The 26,067-nt window shown below is 34.2% G+C and overlaps 1 protein-coding gene across 22 annotated transcripts in view; it reads left to right on the top strand.

Annotated features, from left to right (window-relative positions):
* ADGRL3 (adhesion G protein-coupled receptor L3) overlaps positions 1 to 26,067 on the top strand; it is an 848,379-nt gene that overhangs the window by 764,511 nt on the left and 57,801 nt on the right. For 10 of the 22 annotated variants that reach the window (XM_060188015.1, XM_060188014.1, XM_060188007.1 and 7 more), the window contains 4 exons: positions 10,133 to 10,159; positions 12,948 to 13,116; positions 16,566 to 16,691; positions 21,875 to 21,971. In XM_060188015.1, coding sequence (XP_060043998.1) covers positions 10,133 to 10,159; positions 12,948 to 13,116; positions 16,566 to 16,691; positions 21,875 to 21,971 — 419 coding nt within the window. Of the gene's footprint in view, positions 1 to 10,132; positions 10,160 to 12,947; positions 13,117 to 16,565; positions 16,692 to 21,874; positions 21,972 to 24,314; positions 24,357 to 26,067 lie in introns of all 22 variants that reach the window. The other 12 variants (XM_060188010.1, XM_060188006.1, XM_060188009.1 and 9 more) reach the window with 3 other exon arrangements.

The following is a 26,067-nucleotide window of genomic DNA, read 5'->3' as shown; positions in this document are numbered from 1 at the left end:
GTAGATAGCATAATGGTTTTGCAAAGAAACTTTCATGCCTGAGGCTCCGGAGTCTGAGGCTTCCCCTGTACTACCGTAAACCAGAGCTGAGCAGTGCTCTGGTAAAGAGAGAAAGAGAGAGAGAGAGAGAGAGAGAGAGAAAGAAAGAAAGAGAAGAGGAAATATTCAGCTAAGGGGATGGGAGTGGTTGGGAAAGTGATCCGTGACTGGTGATCGGGAGTTGAATATAAAGTGAAATATATATTCGCTTTTGTTGCCCTTGTTGTTTTATTGTTATACTTGATATTGATACCATTGTTGTTGGATAGGACAGAGAGAAATGGAGAGAGGAGGGGAAGACAGAAGGGGAGAGAAAGATAGACACCTGCAGACCTGCTTCACTGCCTGTGAAGCGGCTCCCCTGCAGATGGGGCGCCAGGGGTTCGAACCAGGATCCTTGTGCTGGTCCTTGTGCTTTGCGCCACCTTCGCTTAACCCACTGTGCTACCACCTGACTCCCAACGTGAAATATTTTTAATGCAGAATGCAGAAGTGTATGTACTAGTATAGTTTACATGTCAGATATAAAATTTCATGGAAATTGTCTTGAATTTAGCCTAACTTTAGTAAAACCTAAGTTGTGTGCTTTTCCCAGCAATGCTCATATACAATATGTTGGATTTATTTGATTATTCAAATTTTTAAATGTGAAAGGAAGTATAAAAAGGTAAGAGATTCTACACTCTAGGTTCACCATCGAGGATGAGTGAAGGGGCTGAGGTGTAGTAAAATTAGAGATGGAGAAAATTGAAAATTCTGGGGCCAGGTGGTGGTGCCCCTGGTTTAGCATACACACTACAGTGTGCGAGGACCTATGTTCAAGCCCTGGTCCCCACCTGCAGGGGGAAAGCTTCCAAAGTTGTTAAGCAGGGCTGCTGGAGTCCTTCTGCCTTTTTTCCTCTCTATTTCCCTCTTACCTTTCAATTTTTCTCTACCTCTATTCAATAATAAATAATAAAATAGAATTAAAAAGAATAAAATATGGCTTATTAAAAAAGAGAGAAAACTGTGGTCTAGGAGGTGGCACAGTGGCAATGTGCTCTTGAATTCCTGATGTTTTACAACAAAGCAGACTACTCTACCAGCCCTGAGCTAGAGTTTTTGATGGAAGGGAAGTATGGGTTGACAGGGCAATTCTACTGCCCAAAGTGTGTGAGTAAACTACCACCAGTGTTTGTGATGTCTTCAGGCACTAACACAGTCAATAGGAGAATGACACAAAAGAGACAAGAACTACCAAATATGAAATTTAGACTATAAAGGAATTTATTGATATTAAATTTTGAGCCTCAGGGACCACAGAGATTACTCGTCATGTAAGGTGCAGACCTAAGTTCAAGACACAGCACCACCAGGGAGTTCTACCATATAAGGAGTAACATTGGATCGACCTTCTCGTGGTGCATCCCGTGAGTACCCATTCATTGGGGAAACTGACGATCCTTCCTAGCCGAATGGATCCACATGGATCCCAGTCACTTTCAAAGCCAGCAACAAGCAGCTCCTGACAGCTTTCAACCTGACCTGTTGACTGGCTATGGAAGAAGGGCAAACACTAGAAGAAGAAGAAGAAGGAGGAGTAACAATGGTGCTGTGTCATCTCTCCCATTCACTGTGTTTATCTATCCAAATGACCATCAGCCTAGGTGGAGTGAAATTAAACAAGGCCCTAGATCCACTTTAGAAAAAAAAAAAGAAGGTGACTGTGAATTTCAATGGATCAGAAAGAATTGGGGGAAGGGGAGACATGGTGATACACAAGGAAATGTTAAGAAAAGATGGAAAGAAAAAGCTTGTGACTGCTTTTGTTCAAATGCATTGCTTATTATTTGTTGCAGTTTGCACCTTGGACTTAGTGTTTGTAAAGTTCCCCCGATGGGTGAGAACACTACTTATACTTTCTCTCTGATACTTGCATATTCTTTACCAAATTTTAGAAGACATACATAGCCCAAGCTATTTAACTATATGCCTAGTCACAAAAGAAAATGAAATTGCTCCATGATTAAGGTATAGTAAATAGATGATCACTGATTAGAAAATTAATCATCACAAAGATTATTAACTGCATAAATGGACTGAAAAACTTATTATCATACATTGGATGCATATAAGTTTTCCCTAATTCCAAGTAAATATTTCTCACTTAAACAAACACTACAGTAAGGTAATAAGTTCTTTCAGGCTTTAGCTTCTCTCATTCCAAGAGTTTTTTTTTTTCTTTTTTTAAGATTTTTTTCTTTGCCTCACATTCAAAATGTTCAGAGCATATAAATCACAGTTGCTTTAAATTAACAACTGTATTAAGTCATTGAATTCATAATTAAAATGTGAAGACAGAATTGTGGAATGTTAAGTGTCTTGAACTGCTCAGTCCACACTTGAAAATTTCCTAATCTAATTTTCTCTTGAGTGAGTCTCAATTGTTGTTGTGACTATTTATAATTGTGTATTTTAAAAAGGGCTGTCATCAAATTCCTGGGCATTTTCATAAGTGTGCTATTTGAGTATGCATTGTATAATAGTCTGTCATGATATCCATGAAACTTGATATTTTAATCAGACAGTTTAGCATGCTAACACAAATATTGAGTATCAAGACTGAGATTAATGGTGTATGGTTAAAATTTCAAAGTATTTAAGCATAGGATTATGAAAACAAGCCATCAGGAAGAAAGTAATACTTTATCAGCAATAGTGTTTACATTATTGGATACACACACACACACACACACACAAACACATATACATATATATCAAGATATAACTAAAGAAATGGCACATTTTTTTGTGAGTGTCACAGCCTTCACACTTCTCTGATTTTTCAGACTTTTTAAAATTCTGCTCACTAGATTAGTTGCCAGTTTTCAAAATTGCCAGATACCACCTTCTGTTCTGTGATTTCCATTAATGTGATATAAGGAAATATAGTAAAAATACCAGAAATCAGTCAATACACATAGGCATCCTGTTAGTGAAATTATGTTCATTTGTTTCTATTAGATTTTCAATTACTTTCATATTTTATTATTTCTAAGTTTGTCTCTCAAATTCATTATGCTCTTTTTTTTAACTAGTTGGCATACAGTTTCAATGTTTTTGTCACAGAAAAATATGGTTTAAGATTTGGTACAAATGACAAAATTGGAGTTACTTATGTTGTTTGAATTTAGTATACTCAGTTTTTTTTAATTAGCATACTTTTTCAAAGTTTTAGATTAAATTCTCAGTTGTAAATTTAATTTGGAATGTCAGTATCTCAAACAGAATTGAGAAGACCAGGTACTAGATCTGGTTTCAATCCCCAGCATCCTATCTGAGAAGGAAAGAAAACTCCACAGATCATGGAGCAGCTCTTTGCTCTTGCCATCTTTGTCTCACTCTGTCTTATTTTTTTTATATACTTACTTATTTATTCCTTTTTGTTGCCCTTTTTTATTGTTGTAGTCACTATTGTTGTTGTTATTAATGTCATCTCTGTTGGATAAAACAGAGAGAAATGGAGAAAGGAGGGAAAGACAGAGAGAGGGAGAGAAAGGTAGACACTTGCAGACCTGCTTCACTGCTAGTAAAGCGACGCCCCTGCAGGTGGGGAGCCAGGGGCTCCAACGGGGATCTTTTCTCCTGTCCTTGCACTGTGTGCCACCTGCACTTAACCACACACTGAATTTCTTTTCTTTTTTAACATTTATTTGTTTATTTATTTATTACCCTTTGTTGCTCTTGTTGTTTTATTGTTGTAGTTGTTGATATTGTCTTTGTTGGATAGGACAGAGAGAAATGAAGAGAAGAGAGGAAGACAGAGAAGGGGAGAGAAAGATAGACACCTGCAGACCTGCTTCACCGCCTGTGAAGTGACTCCCCTGCAGATGGGGAGCCGGAGTCTCGAACCCTCGAACTGGAATCCTTACACTGGTCCTTCCACTTTGCACCATGTGCACTTATCCCGCTGTGCTACTGCCTGACTCCCTATCTCACTCTTTACTCTTAATCTCCACCACTTTGTCTTTCATTTATTTGTTATGAAAGAGAGAGGCAGAGAGGGAGAGAACTAGAGAATCACCCTAGCACTTACAATGCTGAAGATCAAACTTAAAACCTCCTACTTGAGAGTCCAGGGCTTTATCCATCTGTGCCACCACCTGGGGCTACTATTTCAAAATTGGAAGATGAGGTCAGAGAGATAGCTAACTGGGTACACTGCATGTCCTTTCATGTGCATATCCCAGATTCAAGCCTTTGAACCACATGAGAGGTGTGCACCAGGGGAAACTCTGGTGCTCTCATTTCTCTCCTTCTGTCTTTCTTGCTATCTAAATGAAAGAGTGGCTTAGAAGCTGTGAAATCATTCATGAGTGAGGCCCTGACTCTGAAGAAAAAAAGAGTTGTTGGGAACGTCATGATGAATTTTCTCTATGTTTTTCCATGAAAATTTGTTTCCTGATTTTTTTCAACAACCCAATAAATAAACATAGAAGAAAAAAAAGGAAGAGCTGGTGAGGTGACTCTATGGTAATGCACTTGTGTAAGACCCTGAGTTCAATCTACATTATAAATATATACATCAGTAAATACAGTAAGATTGGAGTGGAGTTTTGGGGTTGTTTGACCTTCTCACTATGTCACTGCACCCCTCCCATAAAACCCCCTTTTCATGTCAGAAAACATTTACCTGCATTTGCTATGCAGAGTGACCTCAAATGTATTATCAGATATAATAGAGTTTCCCTGTTCCAAATAAGGGATTCAAAGTGTATGTCAGTAGCTCTTGCAATAATTTTCTGACTTCTATAGGCTATTCTCTTCCTGGTTTCATTCTAATTTAAAAGATGCTAGTGAAATTATTTGAGTGATCATAAAGATGAGTATGCTAAGACTAGTAATGGGTAAGTTACTTGTTCAAAATTAAACTTAATTGCTTCTATTGTATTTCAGTGCCTCCTTTGGTTCCATTTATTGGAATCTTTAGTAAGTACAGAAGTGCTTTACATACTCAGCTGTGCTTTTTTATGTTTTAGTTGTTCTTACAAGCAGTTTATAAGAAGATGTTTATTCACAGAAGGGGTATGATGAATGTTTCTATTACAAGTTGATGAAACGAGAGGTGACGATGCCATATGGGATGAGAAATAGTATAACAGCAATTTAACCTGTCAAAATACATTTGGCAACAAAACCAAGCTATTAACTTCTTGACTTATTTTACTTAACTTTTTAAGTTTGTGCACCTGAGTTGGAAAAAGAAATCAAAAGTACTTCTGTATGAATTTTAATCTTCAAATGTTATCAACTATATAGTCACACATTCTAAATCAGTGACTGTAAAATTCAGTATGTGTGCAAAATATTGGTCCCAAAATAGTGACCCAAGAGATTTGATGCTAATTATATTTATCAATATTGTTAATATTTTATAGAGCTCATGATAATGCTGATAAAAGACATAACTATTGATAAAAAAGGATAAAAACCTATTAAAAAGAAACTTTCAGCACAAAAGTTCCCTCAGGACTTGTCACTTTATCTTTTTTTTCTTCCTTTTTTAAATGACTAATTCATCTTTGTTTCACATCATATTTGCAAATATACACTTTATCTTATTATAATTTTCAGTTCTTCAAAAACTCTCTCTCTCACACACACACACTCACACACATAGCAATGAAATTCAATTTAGACCATATACCTAAATTTTCATAAACATCACATTACATATGATTCCTTACTTTATAGTCAGATGAATATCCCACTCGAATCCAGAGCTGTGCAGCAATCTGATAAAAAGGAAATGAAAGGAAAAGAGAAAAGGGAAGGGGAAGGGAAAGGGAAGGGAAGGGAACAAAAGGGGGAAATTGGTAACTACATGTTCATAGCAGCACCATTCAGAATGACCAAATAGGGAAATAATGAAAACACGCATTTAGGATGACTGAATAAAGTAACATAAAATAAAGAAATACATAAATCCTTCCTTAATTGACTGCTAAGATTTGGGTCTGGAATTACTATAGTAAAATGGAGTCTCTTTATACTAGAAGTACTCAGTTTTAGAGTTGAGTAAAAATGAAGTGTTTAACAGTAAAACAAACAAACAAACAAACAAAAACATGTATTAAATAGAGACTGAGAGGCCATGAGGATGAGGGAGTGAAACCGCAGCACCAAACCTTTCTTCAGTGTAGTGGGTGCCACAACTTCTAAGTCCCTGTCACATTCTCCAAGACCATCATAATCCTTTGTGTTCAGATTTTTAGGAAATCTTAAAATAACTGGAATGAAATTATTTTAGGTATACAACTTGAAAACTTTACATATGAACTTTTATTCGCAAACTGATAAATTACTCAGTTTTATATAGACAAGACTTTTAGAGTTGAAAAATCATTTGAATTTCTTTTAAATACCTTTCTCACCATAATAATGTGCAATTGATTTGATTTCAATTTAGTGGACAGAGTTTATAAAACTAAGTCTCTTAATCAAGAGGAAAGTTGACAAAAAAATGTGAATTCACTGACATATAATTACTAGTGACTTTTGTTTTTTTAAAGATTTTAAAAAATATTTATTCCCTTTTGTTGCCCTTGTTTCATTATTGTAGTTATTATTGTTGTTGTTATTGATGTCTTTGTTGTTAGATAGGACAGAGAGAAATGGAGATATGAGGGGAAGACAAAGAGGGGGAGAGAGAGATAAATAACTGCAGACCTGCTTCACCACCTGTGAAGCAACTCCCCTGCAGGTGGGGAGCTGGGGGCTCGAACTGGGATCCGATCCTTCTGCCAGTCCTTGTGCTTTGCGCCACTGTGCTTAACCCGCTGCACTACCACCCAACTCCCATGACTTTTGTTTTTAAGCCATTATATATTGGACATTAACAAATAGTTCACCATCCATTTCATGTTTTTTATGTTAAATATTTGGAAATTGTTATATAGAAATTAAATACTTTTATTAATTATTGTAGACTCTAACCCATTGTACCAAATATTCCCCAGTTCAATCCCCAGCAGCACATGTACCAGAGTGATTTCTGGTTTGTTCTTTTGTTTAAAAATTTTTATTTATAAAAAGGAAACACTGACAAAGCCATAGGATAAGGGGGGTACAACTTCACACAATTCCCAACCACCAGAACTCCAGAACTCTGTCTCCCTTCCCCTCCCTTGATAGCTTTCCTATTCTTTATCCCTCTGGGAGTATGGACCCAGGGTCATTATGAGGTGCAGAAGGTGAAAGGTCTGCCTTCTGTAATTACTTCCCTGATGAACATGGATTTGACAAGTAGATCCATACTCCCAGCTGGTCTCTCTCTTTCCCTAGTGGGCGGGGCTCTGGGGAAGAGGGGCCCCAGAACATATTTACGGGGTCGTCTGCCCAGGGAATTCGGTTGGCATCATGTTAGCATCTGGAACCTGGTGGCTGAGTAATGAGGCTGAAGGGTTGACATTCCATGCCTGACGTCTCTGGGCACAGTCTGAAGTGAAGCATGTTGAGGTGGTACTCCTTGCATTGATTAGGATGGGATTAGCATATGCAATATCATTTGGTATGAATTGAGAGAAGCATACAGGAAAGTGAACCCTAGAGGTCCCAGGACTGGGGGAAATACAGGCCCTATAGAGGAAGTGGGAGATTCCTGCTGTCTTAGGGTTTAAGAAGGTAATAGATAGTTATTGCTATAATCAAATTATTTGGCAATTGGATTAACTTTGAAAATTCCATTGTTAGGATTTGCTGTGTCATACACAACATCACCATAATTTATGGCCTTTGACATTATTTATGTATAGTTGTGTCTTTTAAGGTAATGCCATTGTTTTATCCACTATACCACCTCCCAGACCACAACAAAACATTTTTTAATATTTGATTTATTTAATAGAGACAGAGAGAAAGTGAGAGGGAAAGGGGAGAAAGAGAGACACGTGCAGTCCTTCTTCACTGCTCCCAAAGCTTCCCACATGCAGATGGGGACTGGGGGCTTGAATCCATGTCCTTGCACATTATATAACTAACATGTGTTCTCTATTAGATGTGCCACCACTTGGCCCCTGCAAACAAAAACTTTTGAATCATAGGGTTATCTTCTATATTGAAGTGAAAATATTTCTATAGTCGTGGTACAAACTTTATGGTTTAGTTTTTGAAACATATATTTAGCATAATTCAGTATTATAAAGTGATTTTCATATATCTATATATTAAATCCATTCAATTTTATTTACTTGATATTATACTGTAAAGTAATGGTAGAAAATAATTGTAGTCTTGAACTTAACGTTACAATTGTAATTTGCTGATGCAATGGTAGTGCACATAATGGAGTAAATCTGTTATTATGCTCTATAATTATTTTTTTCTTAGGTATGTTATGATTCACAACAACTAAAAAAATACTTAGTAATCCATCTCTATTTTTTGCAAATCCATTGCATTACTTAAGTACTTCTTGGAAATTTACTTCTTGTTTTAACACTCTATTTAGTGTTCTAATCCAGGATTGTCTAATATAACTTTCTGTGAGACAAATATATTCTAAGGAACCTAGCAATATTGGATATTAATCAAGATGTCTGAATACATCATCATAGCTCTCCTTACAATTAATCACACCATTACTCTTCAACATCAGCTAATTCTCCACTGCACAGTCCAATGTGGCAACTATTAAAAGCATTTGAACACTTGTAATCTGACTAGGGAAAATAACTGATTTTAAACTTTACGTCTCTTTAGTAAATTTAAAGCAAAGTTAACCCATGTGGCTAGTAGTTGCCACATTAGAAGAACAGTGAGTCACTCTGTTTTCACCTACAAACGTTTCTGTCACATCTACTTTGCTTCATGAAATTTACTTATACCCAACGTGTCCTGAAATGACTTTAAATTCTCAGTAATTATGCATTTGATGTTTTAATATTTGAGAAATTCTTGTGTTTTTGGCATAATCTAACTTTAACTAGTCTAGTCATTCTCATCATGTAATATTTACTCAACTTAATATTACCCAGACAATAGTCTAAGCACTTTATACATAACTATTACTTCATTATCACAGAAAAATTGCATTACAATGCAAGGACCCTGCATTATGACTATCACCATTTTATAGATATAAAAATGATCATACAGCTTGTCAGTGACTGAGCTAGGTGAAAAAGCCAGGCAAACTGACTTCAGCTTGAGCTCTCATTCAATTTTTTTACTCTCTCCTCGAATTAAGAGTGTTGTTGTTCAGAATACATCAAAGTTTGGAGCCTTTGTAAGAGCTCCTATTTGTGTATATATGATGTCAGAAGCTATGGCCTCTGCTAAAAAAGTAAAAAAGCAATTTCTCTTCCTTCTGTTTAACTTCAGTGAACAGCAATTATACATGTTAACAAAAAAACTAAAACCTATTCCATAGATTATCTTTACTGATTTGTCATGGGAATCTTATTTTATCAGATTAATACTTAGGTGAGTAAACATAAGTGATAATGAACAGTTGCTATTTAGTGCGTTTATTACTACAGAAATTATTTAATTTTCTTTACTCAGGACACTGATAGAAAGAATTGTAAAGTAGACAGGCTTGATAATTTTCAAAGGAATAACATGCTCAAATTTAACTCAAGTCAATCACCTGTAAGTTCAAAGTGTTTAGATGCTTACTATCCATAATTAAGTAACCATACTAACATTACTGAGTAAGGACACCTTTAGGTGGCATGAAATCTGTCATGTTAAGTATGCCTCCAAATCTTTTTCAGATTTCTCATAAGATATTTCATTCTCTAGAGAAATGCAATCTCTAAGAAATAAATGTCTCTGTCAAGGCACAAGTAATATGAGCTCATGATGAAGAAATGGAATTTTTAAGTCTCATAAGGGATATTGCAGTATTGTAAAACTAATTTTATTTCTTGTTATTTAAGTTCTCATGGTCATTTTAGGATTTGCCTTCTAGATATAAAGGGAAGATTATGATACCTTTTACATAGGTGGGGAAAAGAGGCCTTTGGGAACCAGGAGAATATTTTTCATATGAAATTCTTGTCATAAAATGCTAATGTTGGTGTTCTTGTCTTTATGTCTATGCATTCTTTAGCTATGAGGATAACAGACCCTTCATCAAGTAAGAATGACCTGAATGGCTGATAAATTCCATTTATCAGTGTGGTCCCATGAACCAGCTGTCAGATCAGTACTGAAAAATCATTAGAGCTTCTGTCATTCACACTGAGGCAGAAGAGCAAACTGTGCAGGAAAAATAATCAGGCATACAACTTATATGCAGAATAAATATGCTGCAGGTGTACTGCCAAAAAAAAAAAATCTGCCTTACCTCATTTAATTGGCTATCACCTGAATTCAGTGCCACAGTAATAGCAACTTCACATGGTACAGACTTGTTAATGCTTTTAATAGCTTTCCTTTTCATTATCTTGCATTCCTTTGTGCTACATACCATATGTCCTCATTTTTGCTGTTTGTTTGGACCTCTATCATATGAAATTATTTTAAGATCTAGTGACCTATCTTCAACATGACTTTATTGACACAAAAATGTCAATTGCAATTAATGTCACTGAAGTTCTATAATAAATATCAAAAGGGGAAGGGGAAGAAATTAATTTTACATGTACAAAATCATTCCTTACACATGTAACGCCTGGTACTTGGTTAATGATCCATGGTTTAAGAATATATCTTAGATTTCTGAAACAAAGCTACAAGTCTGTACTAGTACACTGAGCATAAACATAAGTATTAATATTTGGATTATTTCTATGTGCGTTTTAACTATGCCTCTCAACAAGGAACTTAAGATTGCAACCTATGGATGACCTTGCCATAGACTTTCAGTTTGTTCTTCTGGTGAAGAGTCCTTTGTTTTCATCTTCTCCAATGTCATTCCACTTACTTCTTCATGTTCTTGCTTATGTTTTTCTTTAGAAATCAAATTCATTGCAGTTTTATATCATTAACTTTTGGGCTCACTATGTGACTTCTAATAGGTAATAGCTGACTTGAATGAAGATGCTCATGTAGCTTATCATTTTTAGTCTTAAATATAAATACATATTTGCCTGGATTTTATGGCAATTCTTTCCATTTTTCCTTTTTCCAATATCTGTGAGAAACTTAGAGCTCTACTAGGAACATCCCCATGTGTTAAAAATCTAATTATGGAATAAAATGTAACATCTAACAAGTTTTCTAATTCACATAAGCAAACATGCTCCATGCAGTGGCATGCCTTCTTTAGAGATCATGGTTTATTCATGAATACTAATGTTTTAAGTTAAACATGTGATTTAGTGGGCACTGAATATGAAATATATGACTGATGGTAGAAGAAATAATAAATATTTGAGATTAATGTTGAAAATACGTTAATCATAGTCAACAATTCTGGGGTCACATCTTTTGAAGATGTAATTTCCTCTGAAAACTTTACTGAAACCACGTTCTCATTATGATAAACATAGGTAATTTCCCCTACTTTATTTTGATAAGTTTCAACCCCTGTAAATATTTATTTATTTCTTAGATAATGGAAGTAGAACTTAATAGTCTACTGGAAAGCAGTAATACTTTACCCTATTTAATAGAGGGTGCTTTGGTAGTGGGAAAAGTGGGTTTGAGATTCTACAAAATATTAGGTTGGACTGTTTCTCTTCTATTATTGTATTCCCATCTATTGGAAGAATTTTTCTTTATATTGATAGTAAATCAACAGCCATAACCAAAGATATATAACTTTTAAAATCCATTTATTATTGTTGTGAATAACAGTTTGAAGGAAACAGAGGGAGTGGAGTAGAGTGAGAATTTTTTTCCATTCTAGATTACTTTGTTCATACCACTCCATATCCATTCTCAGCTTCATTTTCTTCTTTGAGTTTATAGATACTTCAAAGAGATGAAGGTGTCTTGTTCCTTTAAGCTTATCTTTAGTAAAACTGCTAACTACCTGATTTCCAAAGACTAGTCACATGTAAACTAGAAGACAGCAATTCAAAGGCTAAAGAAACAAAATGATTAAGAATGGAATTGGGGAGTCGGGTGGTAGCACAGCGGGTTAAGCGCACGTGGCGCGAAGCACAAGGACCGGTGTGAGGATCCCGGTTCGAGTCCCCGGCTCCCCACCTGCAGGGGAGTCACTTCACAGGCGGTGAAGCAGGTCTGCAGGTGTCTATCTTTCTCTCCCCCTCTCTGTCTTCCCCGCCTCGCTCCATTTCTCTCTGTCCTATCCAACAATGACGACATCAACATCAATTATAACTACAACAGCAATAAAGACAAGGGTGACAAAAAGGAAATAAATAAATAAATATTAAAAAAAGAATGGAATTGATTTTCCCATGTACTCTGATATTAGTGCTACATTACTGTAGAGTCAGACAAACAGAACTATCAAATTCATACATGTACCATAAATACTGGTTCCTTCTGATAATTATTTTGCAAGTAGAAACTAACATTTTTTATGGAAAAAGTGGAAATTTGGAAAAATGAGGTAAAGGACTATCAGCTAATGCCGAAAGTTAAATCAAATGTTATACAAATGAGACCAATGGAGACTAACAGAGCTTTATAGACTTTGTACCCTTGCCATTCATCATAACAATGTCTCCATATCATTTGCACACATGCTACAATTACAGGAACAATTTAATATTACAAATCTGCTTTTGTTTAAATAATTTTTGTTCATAACATTTTCATTCATGTTTATCTCCTCAAGCTTAAAAACTCATGTCTCCATTCAAATTGTAAAATACTTATACCACCTGTTTTACATTTTCTGTTAAGAAAACTTACCATAACATTTTTTTTCAGTGTCAGTATTGTTGGTTTATTATTGTGTCATTAAGTACCTGTTACTCATAACCCTTAAATTTCTCTTCTCTCTACAGGTCATGGGTCATAGGTGCAATAGCTCTACTCTGCCTGTTAGGATTGACCTGGGCCTTTGGACTCATGTATATTAATGAAAGCACAGTCATCATGGCATATCTCTTCACTATTTTCAATTCTCTACAGGGAATGTTTATATTCATTTTCCATTGTGTTCTACAAAAAAAGGTAAGCTAAAATTCCCTACTCAAGAGGAAATAGCATGCATTTCAGGATAACAAACTAGACATTAATATTCTGATAGATTAATCTTGACAAATTTGTCCCTAAAATTTTTTTTTATTGTCTTTAATGAATAGAGACAGCCAGAAATTGAGAGGGAAGGGGATGATAGAGAGGGAGAGAGATAGACATCAGCACTATTTTACCACTCCCAAAGCTTCCTCCTTGCAGGTGGGGACTGGGGGTTTGAACCCAGGTCCTTTCATATTATAACATGTGCATTCAACCAGGTATGCTACCACCCAGCTCCAGAAATAAAATTTTGTCACTGGTCTATTGTATAATAATAATAAAGTATAAGTATAATAGTAGATGGGTTTAAAAGCAAAACCAGAATTAAATTATTCTGACTCAGGAACGAGCAGTGGCACACCTGGTTGAGTACAGAGGATACCATACACAAAGACTAAGGTTTGTGCCTCCAGACGAGATCAGGTGTGTTCAGGCTGGTATGGCTGTAGACGGTTTGTGCCTCCATTCTCCACCCAAAGTGGGGAAGCTTCACAAGCAGTGAAGTAGTGCTACAGGCATCTCTCTTTCTCCCTCTCTGCCTCCCCTACCCCTCTTAATTTCTCTCTGTGTTATCTATTAACTGAACTATATAATAAAATATTGCAAAGTGCTCTCACCAGGAACAGTGTATTCATTGTGTAGGTACCAAGCCCCAGTGATAACCTGGTGGCAAAAAAATGAAAAAAAAAAAAAAAAAAAAAAGGAAAAAAAAAAAGAAAAGAAAGAGAAAAGATGAATGAAATAAGCTATTCTGATTTGGAAAACTGATAAAATATTATCTACTTTTGACTCTAGGTCTGATAACTTTTTTATTGAGTACAGTGTTTTTTAAGGTGTGTGTATTTATTTATATATAGTATATATGGCACAGTATAGGAAATACATTTTTCTCTCTCTTTGAAAGTTATTAAATATAAATGTCAAAACTTTGTGATTAAAAAGGTATATTTAAATTCTTAAATGAACTATGAAGTAATTAGTAATGGTTTTAGTGTTTAAAAATATCTTGTGCAAAATTTATGAATGAGATTCTTAGAAGGGGAGATCTAATTTTTATATTTGTCTCTTGTGATTTTTCAAATCTATAAAAACCTGAAATATTTATTTTTAAAATTAATTGTAGTAGCTAAACTGTTTCATTATTTTTTTAGTTAAAATTGGTTTTTTTAATATTTTTATTTATTCCCTTTTGTTGCCCTTGTTGTTTTATTGTTGTAGTTATTATTGTTGTTGTCGTTGTTGTTGGATAGGACAGAGAGAAATGGAGAGAGGAGGGGAAGACAGAGAGGAGGAGAGAAAGATAGACACCTGCAGACCTGCTTCACCACCTGTGAAGCGACTCCCCTGCAGGTGGGGAGCCGGGGTTCGGACCAGGATCCTTATGCCGGTCCTTGTGATTTGCGCCACCTGCGCTTAACCCGCTGTGCTACAGCCCGACTCCCTAAAATTGTTTTTATAATATTTTTAAACTATTAAAAATGTGGTCTGTGTAACTACGTAGACTCTTAAGCCAAGATTGTCTGGATCTGAATCCTGCTTCTCCACTTTAAATTGTATGGAAGTTAGAGCAAGTTAATTAACCTTCCAATGACCCAGCTACCTCATGTGTAACACAGAGAAAATAAAATAATTAAAAGACATTGAGAGATGAACCTGAAAATAAAATGGCAGAAAGTAAAATCATTCCTAATAAATAAATAAAATCAGCTATTCTTTACCTTGGAAAATAAACAATATAATTTTTCTCTCTCTAGTGTTTTTGGTTTGAGGGACTAATGGAATCTGAATAAAAAATTTAGAACAATTCCCACTTATTGAAATGAGACCAAATTTATTCCTTCATTGCCACAAGGCTTGTTTTGGGCTCACCACGCCTCTACTCCTAGTGGCTTGAACCTAGGTCATCATGTGTGGTAATGTATGCACTCCACCTGGTGTGCTACCACCTGGTTTCCATGAGTACAGTTTTATTGAAATTCAATTTGCATAGTGGTTGGTATTAAAGATGTACTGACATGAGCATATAAACAGACCAGATCAGTAATGATATGCCTAGAAATGTAGGTTACAGGAAATAGAAGAGGTCACATTAGAATGGGTAGATTCTACTTTAATTAATTTGTATTAATTAAGAAAAAAGTTATGACAAGCTGCATAATAATCCTAAATACTTGGGACTGTTCACAAATGGTACGCATTCCCAAACTATAATCACTATATCTATTTTTTTTCACTCATGACCCTTGAGGGGAATGCCCTAGGAAGACACAGGCTAATGAAGGTTCTAACAAGCTTAATATATGATTTCTTTTCAGTTTGTGTGTTGCATCAGCAACATACAAAATTACAGTTTTGAGAAAGAGGACATATTGTACAAAAGATGCCAGTGGTGAATCCATATCACTTCTAATCTTCATTCAGAAAAAACAGTATCAAAGGCCAAGGAGCTGACTCGATGGTTAGAAAGCACACCTAGTGGGTGAAGCCCCTGTATTTGGACCTTGGTATCACATGAAAACATCAGAAACACAAGCAAGTGGGACTTCATGAATGGCAGAGTTGAGCTTTGGTTTCATTTTTCTCTAGAGTAAATATATAAGATAAAAATTGGTCTAGGGAGATCACTGTACAGTGGAATGCCTATGTCTAGCACTGGATTTTATTTCTTTATATCTTGCTTGATCAATTGGTAGTTCGAAAAAAATTAAACATGGTATAAGTCCCCCCCCATATATTTTTCTTCTTGAAAACATGAGCCAAAAATAATTTATCTCTTCCCCCTGTAATGTTATACTAAAAATAAGATTAAGAAATTTATCAGCAAATTTATAAAGAAAAGCAGTAACACCAAGGCTAAGTCTGTGGCTCAGTGATAGAGCTTCTGCCTTACATACATGAATCCCTTATTTCCATTCCTGGCACCACATGAGATCAAAAGAACACAGGAAAAAAAGTAAGTCAAATATCACACATGGTAGAACAATGTTTTGCACTCTGTTCTTAAAAGAATGAAAGGAAAGAAAAAAATCACAAATTTCTGTGATTACTGATTATATTTTGATCAAGTTTAAATACTTAAAATTTTGTTTTCTCAACTTTAAAGTGTTATCTATTGTAAAAGAAGAGAGAGAGAGAGAATGTGTATGTGTGTGTGCGAATGCACGCGCGCACGTGTTAAGGCTCTAAGTTATGCAATCTTTTAAGCATGATGATGTGAATATTATGATTTTATCAGAGAAATTCATGTTGAACAGATTTTCTTATATCTTAATGTCAAGGAAATAATTGTACTAGTATCAAAACATACACTTCACCTTCATTTTATAGTGTACCCCCTAGCTGAGTTGGACTGCTGGCTAACAGTATAATATTTAATTGGCTAGGTACGAAAAGAGTATGGAAAATGCTTGCGAACACATTGCTGTAGTGGCAAAAGTACAGAGAGTTCCATTGGCTCAGGGAAAACATCTGGTTCTCGAACTCCTGGACGCTACTCCACAGGCTCACAGGTAAAAAAATACTTGTCAACCATCAGTAAATATTTCTTACCTCATTACTTCTGTTCTATTATATGATGTTGTCCTTTCTTGATTCATGTCATTTTCTGTCCCTGTTGTATAATGCATCATGTTTGTTTTTGTTATTGTTTTAGAATGTCTAAAGTATGAATAATTATGACAGAAGATTAATCAACTCAATACAATAAAATTATGAAATTTAGGGGGCTGTGTGGTGGTGCACCTGTTTCAGTGCACATGCTACTATGTGTAAAAACCTGGGTTCAAGCCCTCACTCCCCATCTGCAGTGTTTGGGGGGTTGCTTCACAATGGCAAAGCAGGTATGCAGGTATCTCTCTTTCTCTTTCTCTATGTCCCCTCCTCTTTCAATTTCTATTAAAAAATTTAAAAATAAGTAAATGGCACACTGAGATCTCACTTCACACTAGGACAGCCAAATTAAAAAATAATAATCATAAGTAAATAACATTATGAAATTTAGTGTCTAATTTAATTATTAATTATTTATTTCATATTATTTCTGAATATATAAAGTGAATAAAAGAATTTGACAATTCAACCAAAATTATAAAAATATAGTTTCTGCACATATGATTCTTAATTGCTATTTTTTACCAGTGCCATAATTATCACATACTGAAACAGTTATATATTAAGTGGTCTGCTTAAAAAGTTATAACTCATACCTTACTGTAGGCTAATAAATAAAAGAACAGGTTAAAGCACTATAAAAAATATACTAAATAGCATTGCTAACTAATAGCCTTAAAAATAATTTCATCATGCCTCACATAGTAAGTTGTAAACTTTTAGCTAATCTGCCTGCCTCTTTGTATAACTATATTCATAAAATAGTACATAGAATTCAGCAACTAAATTTTAAGATGCTAAGATGGGTCAGTCAAATAAAGCACATAGGATTATGTATATAAGGACTGAGTTTGGGTTCTGAGTAGTACATTACTATTTTCAAGTCTAATATAGACATTAGATACTCAAATTATATGTACATGAAGTAAATGCATTTTAGTAATATATAATAGTTAGAAGGTATTCATAACTTGGGGTAGTAAATCTGGATTGGAAGGATGGAATACAATTCTAAATTATGTGGTAAATTAGGTTTCTTTAAAAAGAAATTATTAGGGAGTTGGGCAGTAGCACAGTGGGTTAAGCGCACGTGGCAAAGCGCAAGGACCTGCATTAAGGATCCGGGTTAGAGCCCCTGGCTCCCTGCCTACAGGAGGCGTTGCTTCACAAGTGGTGAAGCAGGTCTGCAGGTGTCTTTCACTCCACCTTTCTGTCTTCCCCTCCTCTCTCCATTTCTCTCTGTCCTATCCAACAACAATGACAAGTAATAACTACAACAATTAACAAAGACAACAAAAGGGAATAAATAAATATTTTAAATAAAAAATAAATTATTGAAACAAATCTTTAAAGAGATGCAGGAGTTATTTATATTTGCATCAGGAGGAGGAGTATTCCAAGAAGTGGAAACAGTGGTATTAATCTCTAAGACAGAAAGAATATGCTAGAATGATAAGGAGCACTAAGACAACAGGTGTGACTAGCCAAGGTAGGAGAGAGTAAGAAAATGAAATAGTAGGGCAGCTCATGTAGAATGTTACCTAATGGTGATCATAGTTCCATTATTCTCACTTAATATGCCAACTTCTTTTAGTACAGATTTCATTTTTTATTTTGCCTTTCGTTCCTTGTCGAAGTTCTACCTTTAAGTGAGTCCACCTGGTATTTAGCCTCCTCCTTTTGGCTTATCTCACTTAACATGATTCACTCAAGTTCCAGCCTAGATGAAGCAAAGGAGATAATTTCATAAATATTTTTAATAGTTGAATATTCCATTGTTTATATACATATAAGAACTTTTTAAACTATTCATCTGTCACTGGACTTTTGGGTTTCTTACACATTTATATAATTAGTTACTATATTATAAAAATATCTCTATTACCATTGGTTTACATAGATCTCATTAGATAGGTATTTTTGTTTTCTTGGGGTAGATTTCCAAGTCATAGCGCAGGCCCCATTTCTAAAGTTATGAGTTATCTCTAGACTGTGATATGGAGATGGGTAGGAGAAGGGGGTTGAGAGGCATTGGAGACCATGCTATAAGAGGACCCAAGTTGGTGGTAGGGATGGTGTGCAGAAATCTATCACAGAAGGATGAGCATGTACCCATGTGAGGCCAGCTATTTACTAAATCACTATTTACCTAGTAAGACAATAATTAAAAATATGTGGACTGAAAAAAAGATGCTTATTCTTTAGTGCAGTAATAGCTCTGTTAGAAAAGATATATCCCATTATGCACACCCAAATTTGGAATTATTTGGTATAACAAGCATTCATAAAAACACTCCAAAAAAAAGTGTGTGGTATAGTGAATTGTTACCCTCCCCCATCTCCAGATCAAATATTAGAATATTGGAAATGCCTCAGAAATTCTTTGAGCATTTCTCATTCACCTCCAAACACAACCTCTTCCTCAACTTTCCTCATTCTATTTGTTTTGCTTGTATGTGTATATTTAATATTTCTTTCTTCTCACCTCTATGTTACTTCAGAAAACTGTTTCTGTTTAAAGATTCCATTGATATAAATTATTCTATGATTTACTCATGTATTCTTCCATTGATGGCCATTTGGGTTGCTCATTGTTTTCAAGTATATTAGTGTTTGTAGGGAGATTTCTTGATCATACTTTTGCTTTTATTTTTGAAATAGTTTATCTCTCAGTTACTAGTTTAGCAACTTAATGAGAGACAAAAGTAAATACAGAAAAGTTAAAAGATGTTTTCTTGTTTGCTTTCCCCCTTCTCAAGGCATAGTTAGTATTTAGCATGCAGCAGTGATCAAAATATATTTTTAATTATTTTTCAGCCTTAAATTTTGGATTATTTTGAATAGAAGCATTTCCTAAGTGCTCAAGGTCTATAATCCTGTACCAGTTTTCATTTTGTGTTTTTATTTTGTGTTTTTCATTTTGTGTTTTTACTAATTTTGTTTTGTGCTCTCTCTATATGCATGTTTTCTGACCTATGTAACAGCATAAACAATATATTTGTATATATTTTTTAAATTTTTTACATTTATTTATTTTCCCTTTTGTTGTCCTTGTTTTTTATTGTTGTTGTAGTTATTATTGTTGTTGTTATCTATGTCATTAGATAGGACAGAGAGAAATGGAGAGAGGAAGGGAAGACAGAGAGGGGGAGAGAAAGACAGACACCTGCAGACCTGCTTCACCACCTGTGAAGTGACTCCCTGTAGGTGGGGAGCTGGGGGCTCAAACTGAGATCCTTCCTCGAGTCCTTGTGCTTTGCACCACCTGTGCTTAACCTGCTGCGCTACCACCTGACTCCCATAGACAATATTTTAAAATGCCCCAGGATTTACAAAAATAATGGTCTTGTTTCTTAAATTATTTATGATAGACAAAGAGTTCAAATATTTCTGAATCATAACCTATTTGTGAATTTGGTTTTACCATTAGTAGTAGTAATAGTAGTACTGACAACTTTTCAACCCTGGAAAACCTTCATTTAATCCTCACAAGACTGGTTGATCTATTTTTGTGCCATAGTCAATAGAATGGCAAAGCAAGAGAAACAAAAACAAATGACCCTTCAAATGCTATTTTCTTGAATTATCTAACCTTTAGTTCATTTAATGTGAAAATGTAAGAATTTTATATGTAAGAATTTTTGGATCACTATAAAGTTCTTAATTTTAAGGCACAGAATAAGGATAAGTAAACTTTCTATACTTCCTTCAAAATAAAGTAAAACCACAACTGCTGTTGTGGGTGTATCAGAGTAAGAAGTCTAGGGGGTCTTCCTTGAAGCTCCACTGGTGAGGTCACAGACTATCCCAATGTAGAATCACAGGTTTCAGGTGAGAAGAGCATTTGTTTCAGTAAATACAGAGATAAGAAGAAAAGAGATACATGCACAGACGCATATAGGTCCTTAAGATTGAAAAGCCCCAAGTTCTCCAACCCTCTTAGTTTTATAGTGGTCCCAGACCCAGGGTAAGTTACCATAAAAAAGGAAATATATACTGAGACACACTAGTTTCAACTCTCTGCCCATGCGATGACATTTTATCTTTAGTCATTATATTCTGGTATGCACATCCCCATTATGTGACCTCAAACTAGATGAAAAGAGGAGATATCTGTGTAACTCTGAGACATCCTGGTATCAATTACCTCTTTCATGCTATGTGATGAATGTATTGGGAAGAATGGTATGGGGAAGTAGCTCAGCTGCTTGACCAGTTCCTAGTATGCCTCTGACAACTTTCATGACCATTCATGTGTGTCAGGAAGGGTCCCTTTTCCTTAAACTTGCCTTAACATAACCTCTAAAGTTATAATGCTTTTCTTACAAAACCTATGGAAAATGTTAAGTAGCATTTTAATAATACTCTATATTCTTTCCTTATGAAACTGTGCCTTTCTTGCAAGATTCCAAATTCTAAAACTAAATCTTTTGTTAATAAAACTGACAATTTAGTGCATAGTTAAATATCCCAATTCCCATTAAAGTGGCAATGAAAATAATTTGGTTTGCCTTGGAAACTAAAATTATTACATTCATTCTAGAGTACACTTCTATATATCTTCAAAGAATTTAAATTGGGGTAGTATATTACATTTATATATTTTTTATAATTATAGCTATTTTTAGTGTAGACATTTAGGAATACACTTAATGAGAACCAGTTATTATCATTAATTTAATTTTTAATGTGCTCAGACTATCATACTACAAGCATAGAGAAGTTTAGATTATCATACTACTCAGACTATCATACTACAAGCATAGATTTGCCAGATGTCAGAAACAAAAGCCTCATATAGCTAGGATAAAAAGAATAAGGATGTGGAATTGTACCCCCCCCATCCTATGATTTTGTTAATGTCTCCTTTCTTAAATAAATAAATAAATAAAATAACTACTACAACAATAAAAAGACAACACGGGCAACAAAAGGGAAAATAAATAAATAAATAAATAAATGGGAAAAAGTGAGTAAATAAAAGATAAAGGTTTCTTACATAGAAAAAGAAAGAATAAGGATGATTTGTATGTAATTCTCTATCTGGTGAGTTAATTTCCTTTATTTGTTTCTTCCCACCCAGAGCCGAATTCGTAGGATGTGGAATGACACAGTTCGAAAGCAGTCAGAGTCTTCCTTCATTACTGGAGATATAAACAGTTCAGCATCACTCAACAGAGGTAATTAGAAATAAGTTTTTTTTTAATTTATTGTGTTTGTGAGTACTTCCAAAACTCCTTAAATACTTGGCTTCCTTTGCAATTTCTGAACCTTTTCCATGTGATAGGAGTATTGCAAGGATATAAAATGTGGTTGAATGTAGTAGTGTGTTCCATTATTCATAAGCCTTTTTTTTTTAATCTTAAATTTTCAGGAAATATTTTCTGAAAGGAAGTTAGAAAATGAGAAACTTCTTTTGTAGTTTCATACCACTGCTATAAAATGTGAGCTGTCAAGCCTCATTGGAAGCAGTGAAAATGGGCAATTATGTGGCTATATAGTCGGCTAAGCATCATAGAGTTCCACATTGTCCCAGGTATAAAGCAATTTCATAGTCTTTGTGGAAGTAAAAATATACTCTCTAATACCTACTTAAGGCAACCTGTGCATTTGGGGAAAATCATATCTAATTTTAATATATAAAATATATCTAGATAATATCGGATATTTAAAGATCCAGGAAAAATACTTTGTATACATTATGGTTCATTGTATGTATATGCTTCTGGTTAAAATACTTCTAGGGCAATGTTAGAATTTTGAAATGAAATTTCCTTACTCTTCTGTTTTGTTTATGGGTGATTTCCTCTTCCTACCTTCTCTCTACCCCTTTCTCAGATCAGAATTAAATTTACAGCAGTAAAAATAAGCAGTCGAAATATTTCTATAGAATGGGAGGAAACCATAGTCCTAGGAAATACTTAGAATATGATTATATGATTCTATCTGGAAATATTAGGTAATTATAATCATTCTCTGAGACCTTTTTTGATGCATATATTCAGCAAAGATGCTAGAGATCAATATTGTTATTTCTTATCTCCAAACTAGTGTTTTTGTTTTAAATGTGACCTACCAGTCTTTTGTTACATTGAATTCCACTTGAAATAAATTATTTAACAGTTAGGGCACATGATTAAGAAAAAAAACCATATGCTAGTGCTCTTAACAATTTTTACTTAAATCGTACTGGAGTCATACAAAAATGTTAGGGCAAGTATATTCAAGATTTAACTTATGTAGGAATTAATGTCAAATAGACACTCATTTCACTTTAGTGTATTATTTGGGATAGTGGTATGGCTTCTATAACCTAGTGATTTCATTAAATTTTATACATAACTTTGGCCTAAGGAAAAGCAGTGATTGTGAAAACTCTTCCTAATATAAAACTAATATTTTCTTGTATTATCTTTGTATTTTCTTGATTAGTCTTTTTGTTTGCTAATTATATTAATTTATATAATATCTCTCAAGTACTCTCTTTTGAATTTTAATTTTGGTGGTTAGCTAATGAAAATTTATGTAGCTATGAATACTATAATCTTTTGACATTACTTTCCAAATTATAGAAAATAAATTACTCACAAGTGCCTCTCTTGCTTGGGAACTAATTTGTTTCCATACTGAAAATTTTTCTTTATGCTTTAAGCAGTCCCATATGTAAAATATTTGTAGTATATTCTTAGACTGTCCTTATTAACAGGGATTGTTGCTTTAAGCATCTCGTATCTAATAATCACAGCAGTCACATAATAATTGTTGGAATCATGAGTGATATGATATGATTTTAATGGTGCACTGTTTACCTGCTGTGAAAATTAATACTCTCTGTAAAGTTATATATAAAGTTATATATACAGTTATATATATATATATCTTTATATTTATATTATGAACTAAATTTATGTAAAATAGCATTTAATTTTGGCAAAGTCTGTCTTAATGTATATATATATTTTTTACCTTGCCTTTAAGTTCAATCACACTATCTAATGTTGGCTTGCCCTTTTGTTCCTTTTCAAGAATTCCAACAACTTAGAATTTATTAATACAGAGATGACTGCATCAATTTGAAATATAATTGAAGAAAATAATAATATCTAATAATGACTAACCAAATACTTAAATGTTTTAAAAATTATTTTAAAAGATATTTATCAAAATTATTGAACTGAAAGTTTAATGTTTCTGCTGAAATTCAGTAAGTTACTTTAATAATGACTTTGGGAGGGGGTAATTGTATTTGTGATTTGATGTGTGTCGAGGCAGTGCTCTTTTTCTTCAGGATATATATTCTTCCTTCCATTCAGTGAGTTTAATGATGCTAGACATCATGCATCTCTTCTTGATTTTCTATATTTATTTCCTAATCTGTCCAATCAGAAACTCTTTGTTTTATTCTTATCTTCCTATTTTTTTTTATTTTAGATGAGTGAAGTACTTTACAATTTTTATTTCTTCATATTATATCTAAGAAGCTAGCCTTTAACCTCCTTCTTTAATCTTGTCTTATTTCCCAGGGTCCTATCTTCCCTGCATTCAGACGTGTGTATCATATTTAGGTAGGTGGTACCCAAGATTCAACTTTCCAGATAAACACTGTAGTCAACTCAACAAAATAATTATTCACCTCTGTTTAGTCAATAGAATATATTCACTATTATTAAAATAAATGTCCTGGGAACTACATCTGTACATCTTCATATATTCTAACTTCCCATTCATTCTTAGTTTCCTCCAGCTAGAAATTTTAAATTCAAGCTCCATTTTCCTTTCTAAATTAGACATATAATGTCTTTTATTTTTGTCTTTAGTTCTGGCCCTTGAAAAAAATAAGAAGTTCTCTTAAGTGATAGTTTTTTATTTACTTTAGGTTTTAAATCCTATTCATACCACTGCCCAATTCATTAAAGAGTATTATTTTAAGATTCTGTATGTCTTATCATCTACTCTTGCAGTCACTATCATCTTTGGGTTCCATTAAGAATAATGCATCCACCATGTGGTGAAGAACTCCTTCTCAATGTTTTTTTTTTTTTTTTTTCCCAAACCATCTAATATTCTGTTCTTGAACCAACTAATTACATGTTATGTATCAGATTACCTGTCTGGATTTCCCAATGTTGTAAACCTAATTTATGTTGGGATTTTATTCTTTGGAATTACATGAGCCTAGCAAATATATTGAATTGTTTCACTTTGGCCATTAGGGAATGATTATTCCTACATATTTTCTTGGAATTTTGTTATTTGGTCAGTTTATCTCTTTAAAAACTTATATTACATTATCCTTTGAATATTTATATTTATGAATGTTCTTAAATATCCTTTACTCATTTTCAAAGATTTCTCCTACCAGCCTTCTTGTATCAGTGCTATAGACTCACACATATGCAGAATTTCTTGAGGTCTATACTGCAGGGCTATTGTCATATTTACTTCATATCTACCACTACACACCCAAGTGGAAGACACTCTTTGAGGGCCCTTGGGTGATAATTCTATACAGAGAGTTTCACAAAAGGCTAATTTTAACCCAAGCTTGTTATAAGCTCACAGGAGGATTAAATCTCTAGTTCATTTTAATGTATGTTTGCACAGAACTTGAAGTTAGCCCCCAACCCCCAGGATCCTCTCAAACCTATTGAAATTCCTGTCCAAATTTCTAGGAACTCCGTTTTCCTGGAAGTGATAGAAACAATTTGTAGCTAAAGTAGTTTTTCCTATCACACCTTTTTAAAAAAAAAAATTATTAATGAGAGAAAGAGACCTAGAGACCTAATCATTTTGATTATGGGGTGACATGGATCAAATTCTACATCTAAGAAGTTCAACATTTTATCCACCTCCCATGCCACTTTCCCAGCTCACATCTATATCCTAACTATTGTCTCAAGTGATCAAATGTTATCTTGAAGGATTTAGGTTAATAGTGCTTCTCAAACTTGAGTTTGATCCAAATATAACAGCATTTGCTGACAGTTTTTTTTTTCCTGGTACTTCAGTTATTGTTAAACATTCATATTTTTTGTAGATGTCCATAGAAATGGGTATTTTCTGAAAATCATGTTTGTTTTTTTAAAACTATATTTGTTAGAGTCTATCTTGAACACTGGAACTGCATTCCTATTTTCTTTTTGTTCAGTTAGTTGAATTGACTTCAGAAACATTGGTTTTAAAATTAAATTTTCTTGTGTAGCTCTTACTAATATGGCATCTTTGTGTGCAGTGCACAAAGGTGCCCAATTCCCTCTACCCCAGTACTTGAGTTAT

Source organism: Erinaceus europaeus, chromosome 3 (genome assembly GCF_950295315.1).
Source record: "Erinaceus europaeus chromosome 3, mEriEur2.1, whole genome shotgun sequence".
Classification (NCBI taxonomy): domain Eukaryota; kingdom Metazoa; phylum Chordata; class Mammalia; order Eulipotyphla; family Erinaceidae; genus Erinaceus; species Erinaceus europaeus.
Note: the sequence above shows the minus strand (reverse complement) of the source record. Positions and strands in the feature narration are given on the sequence as shown.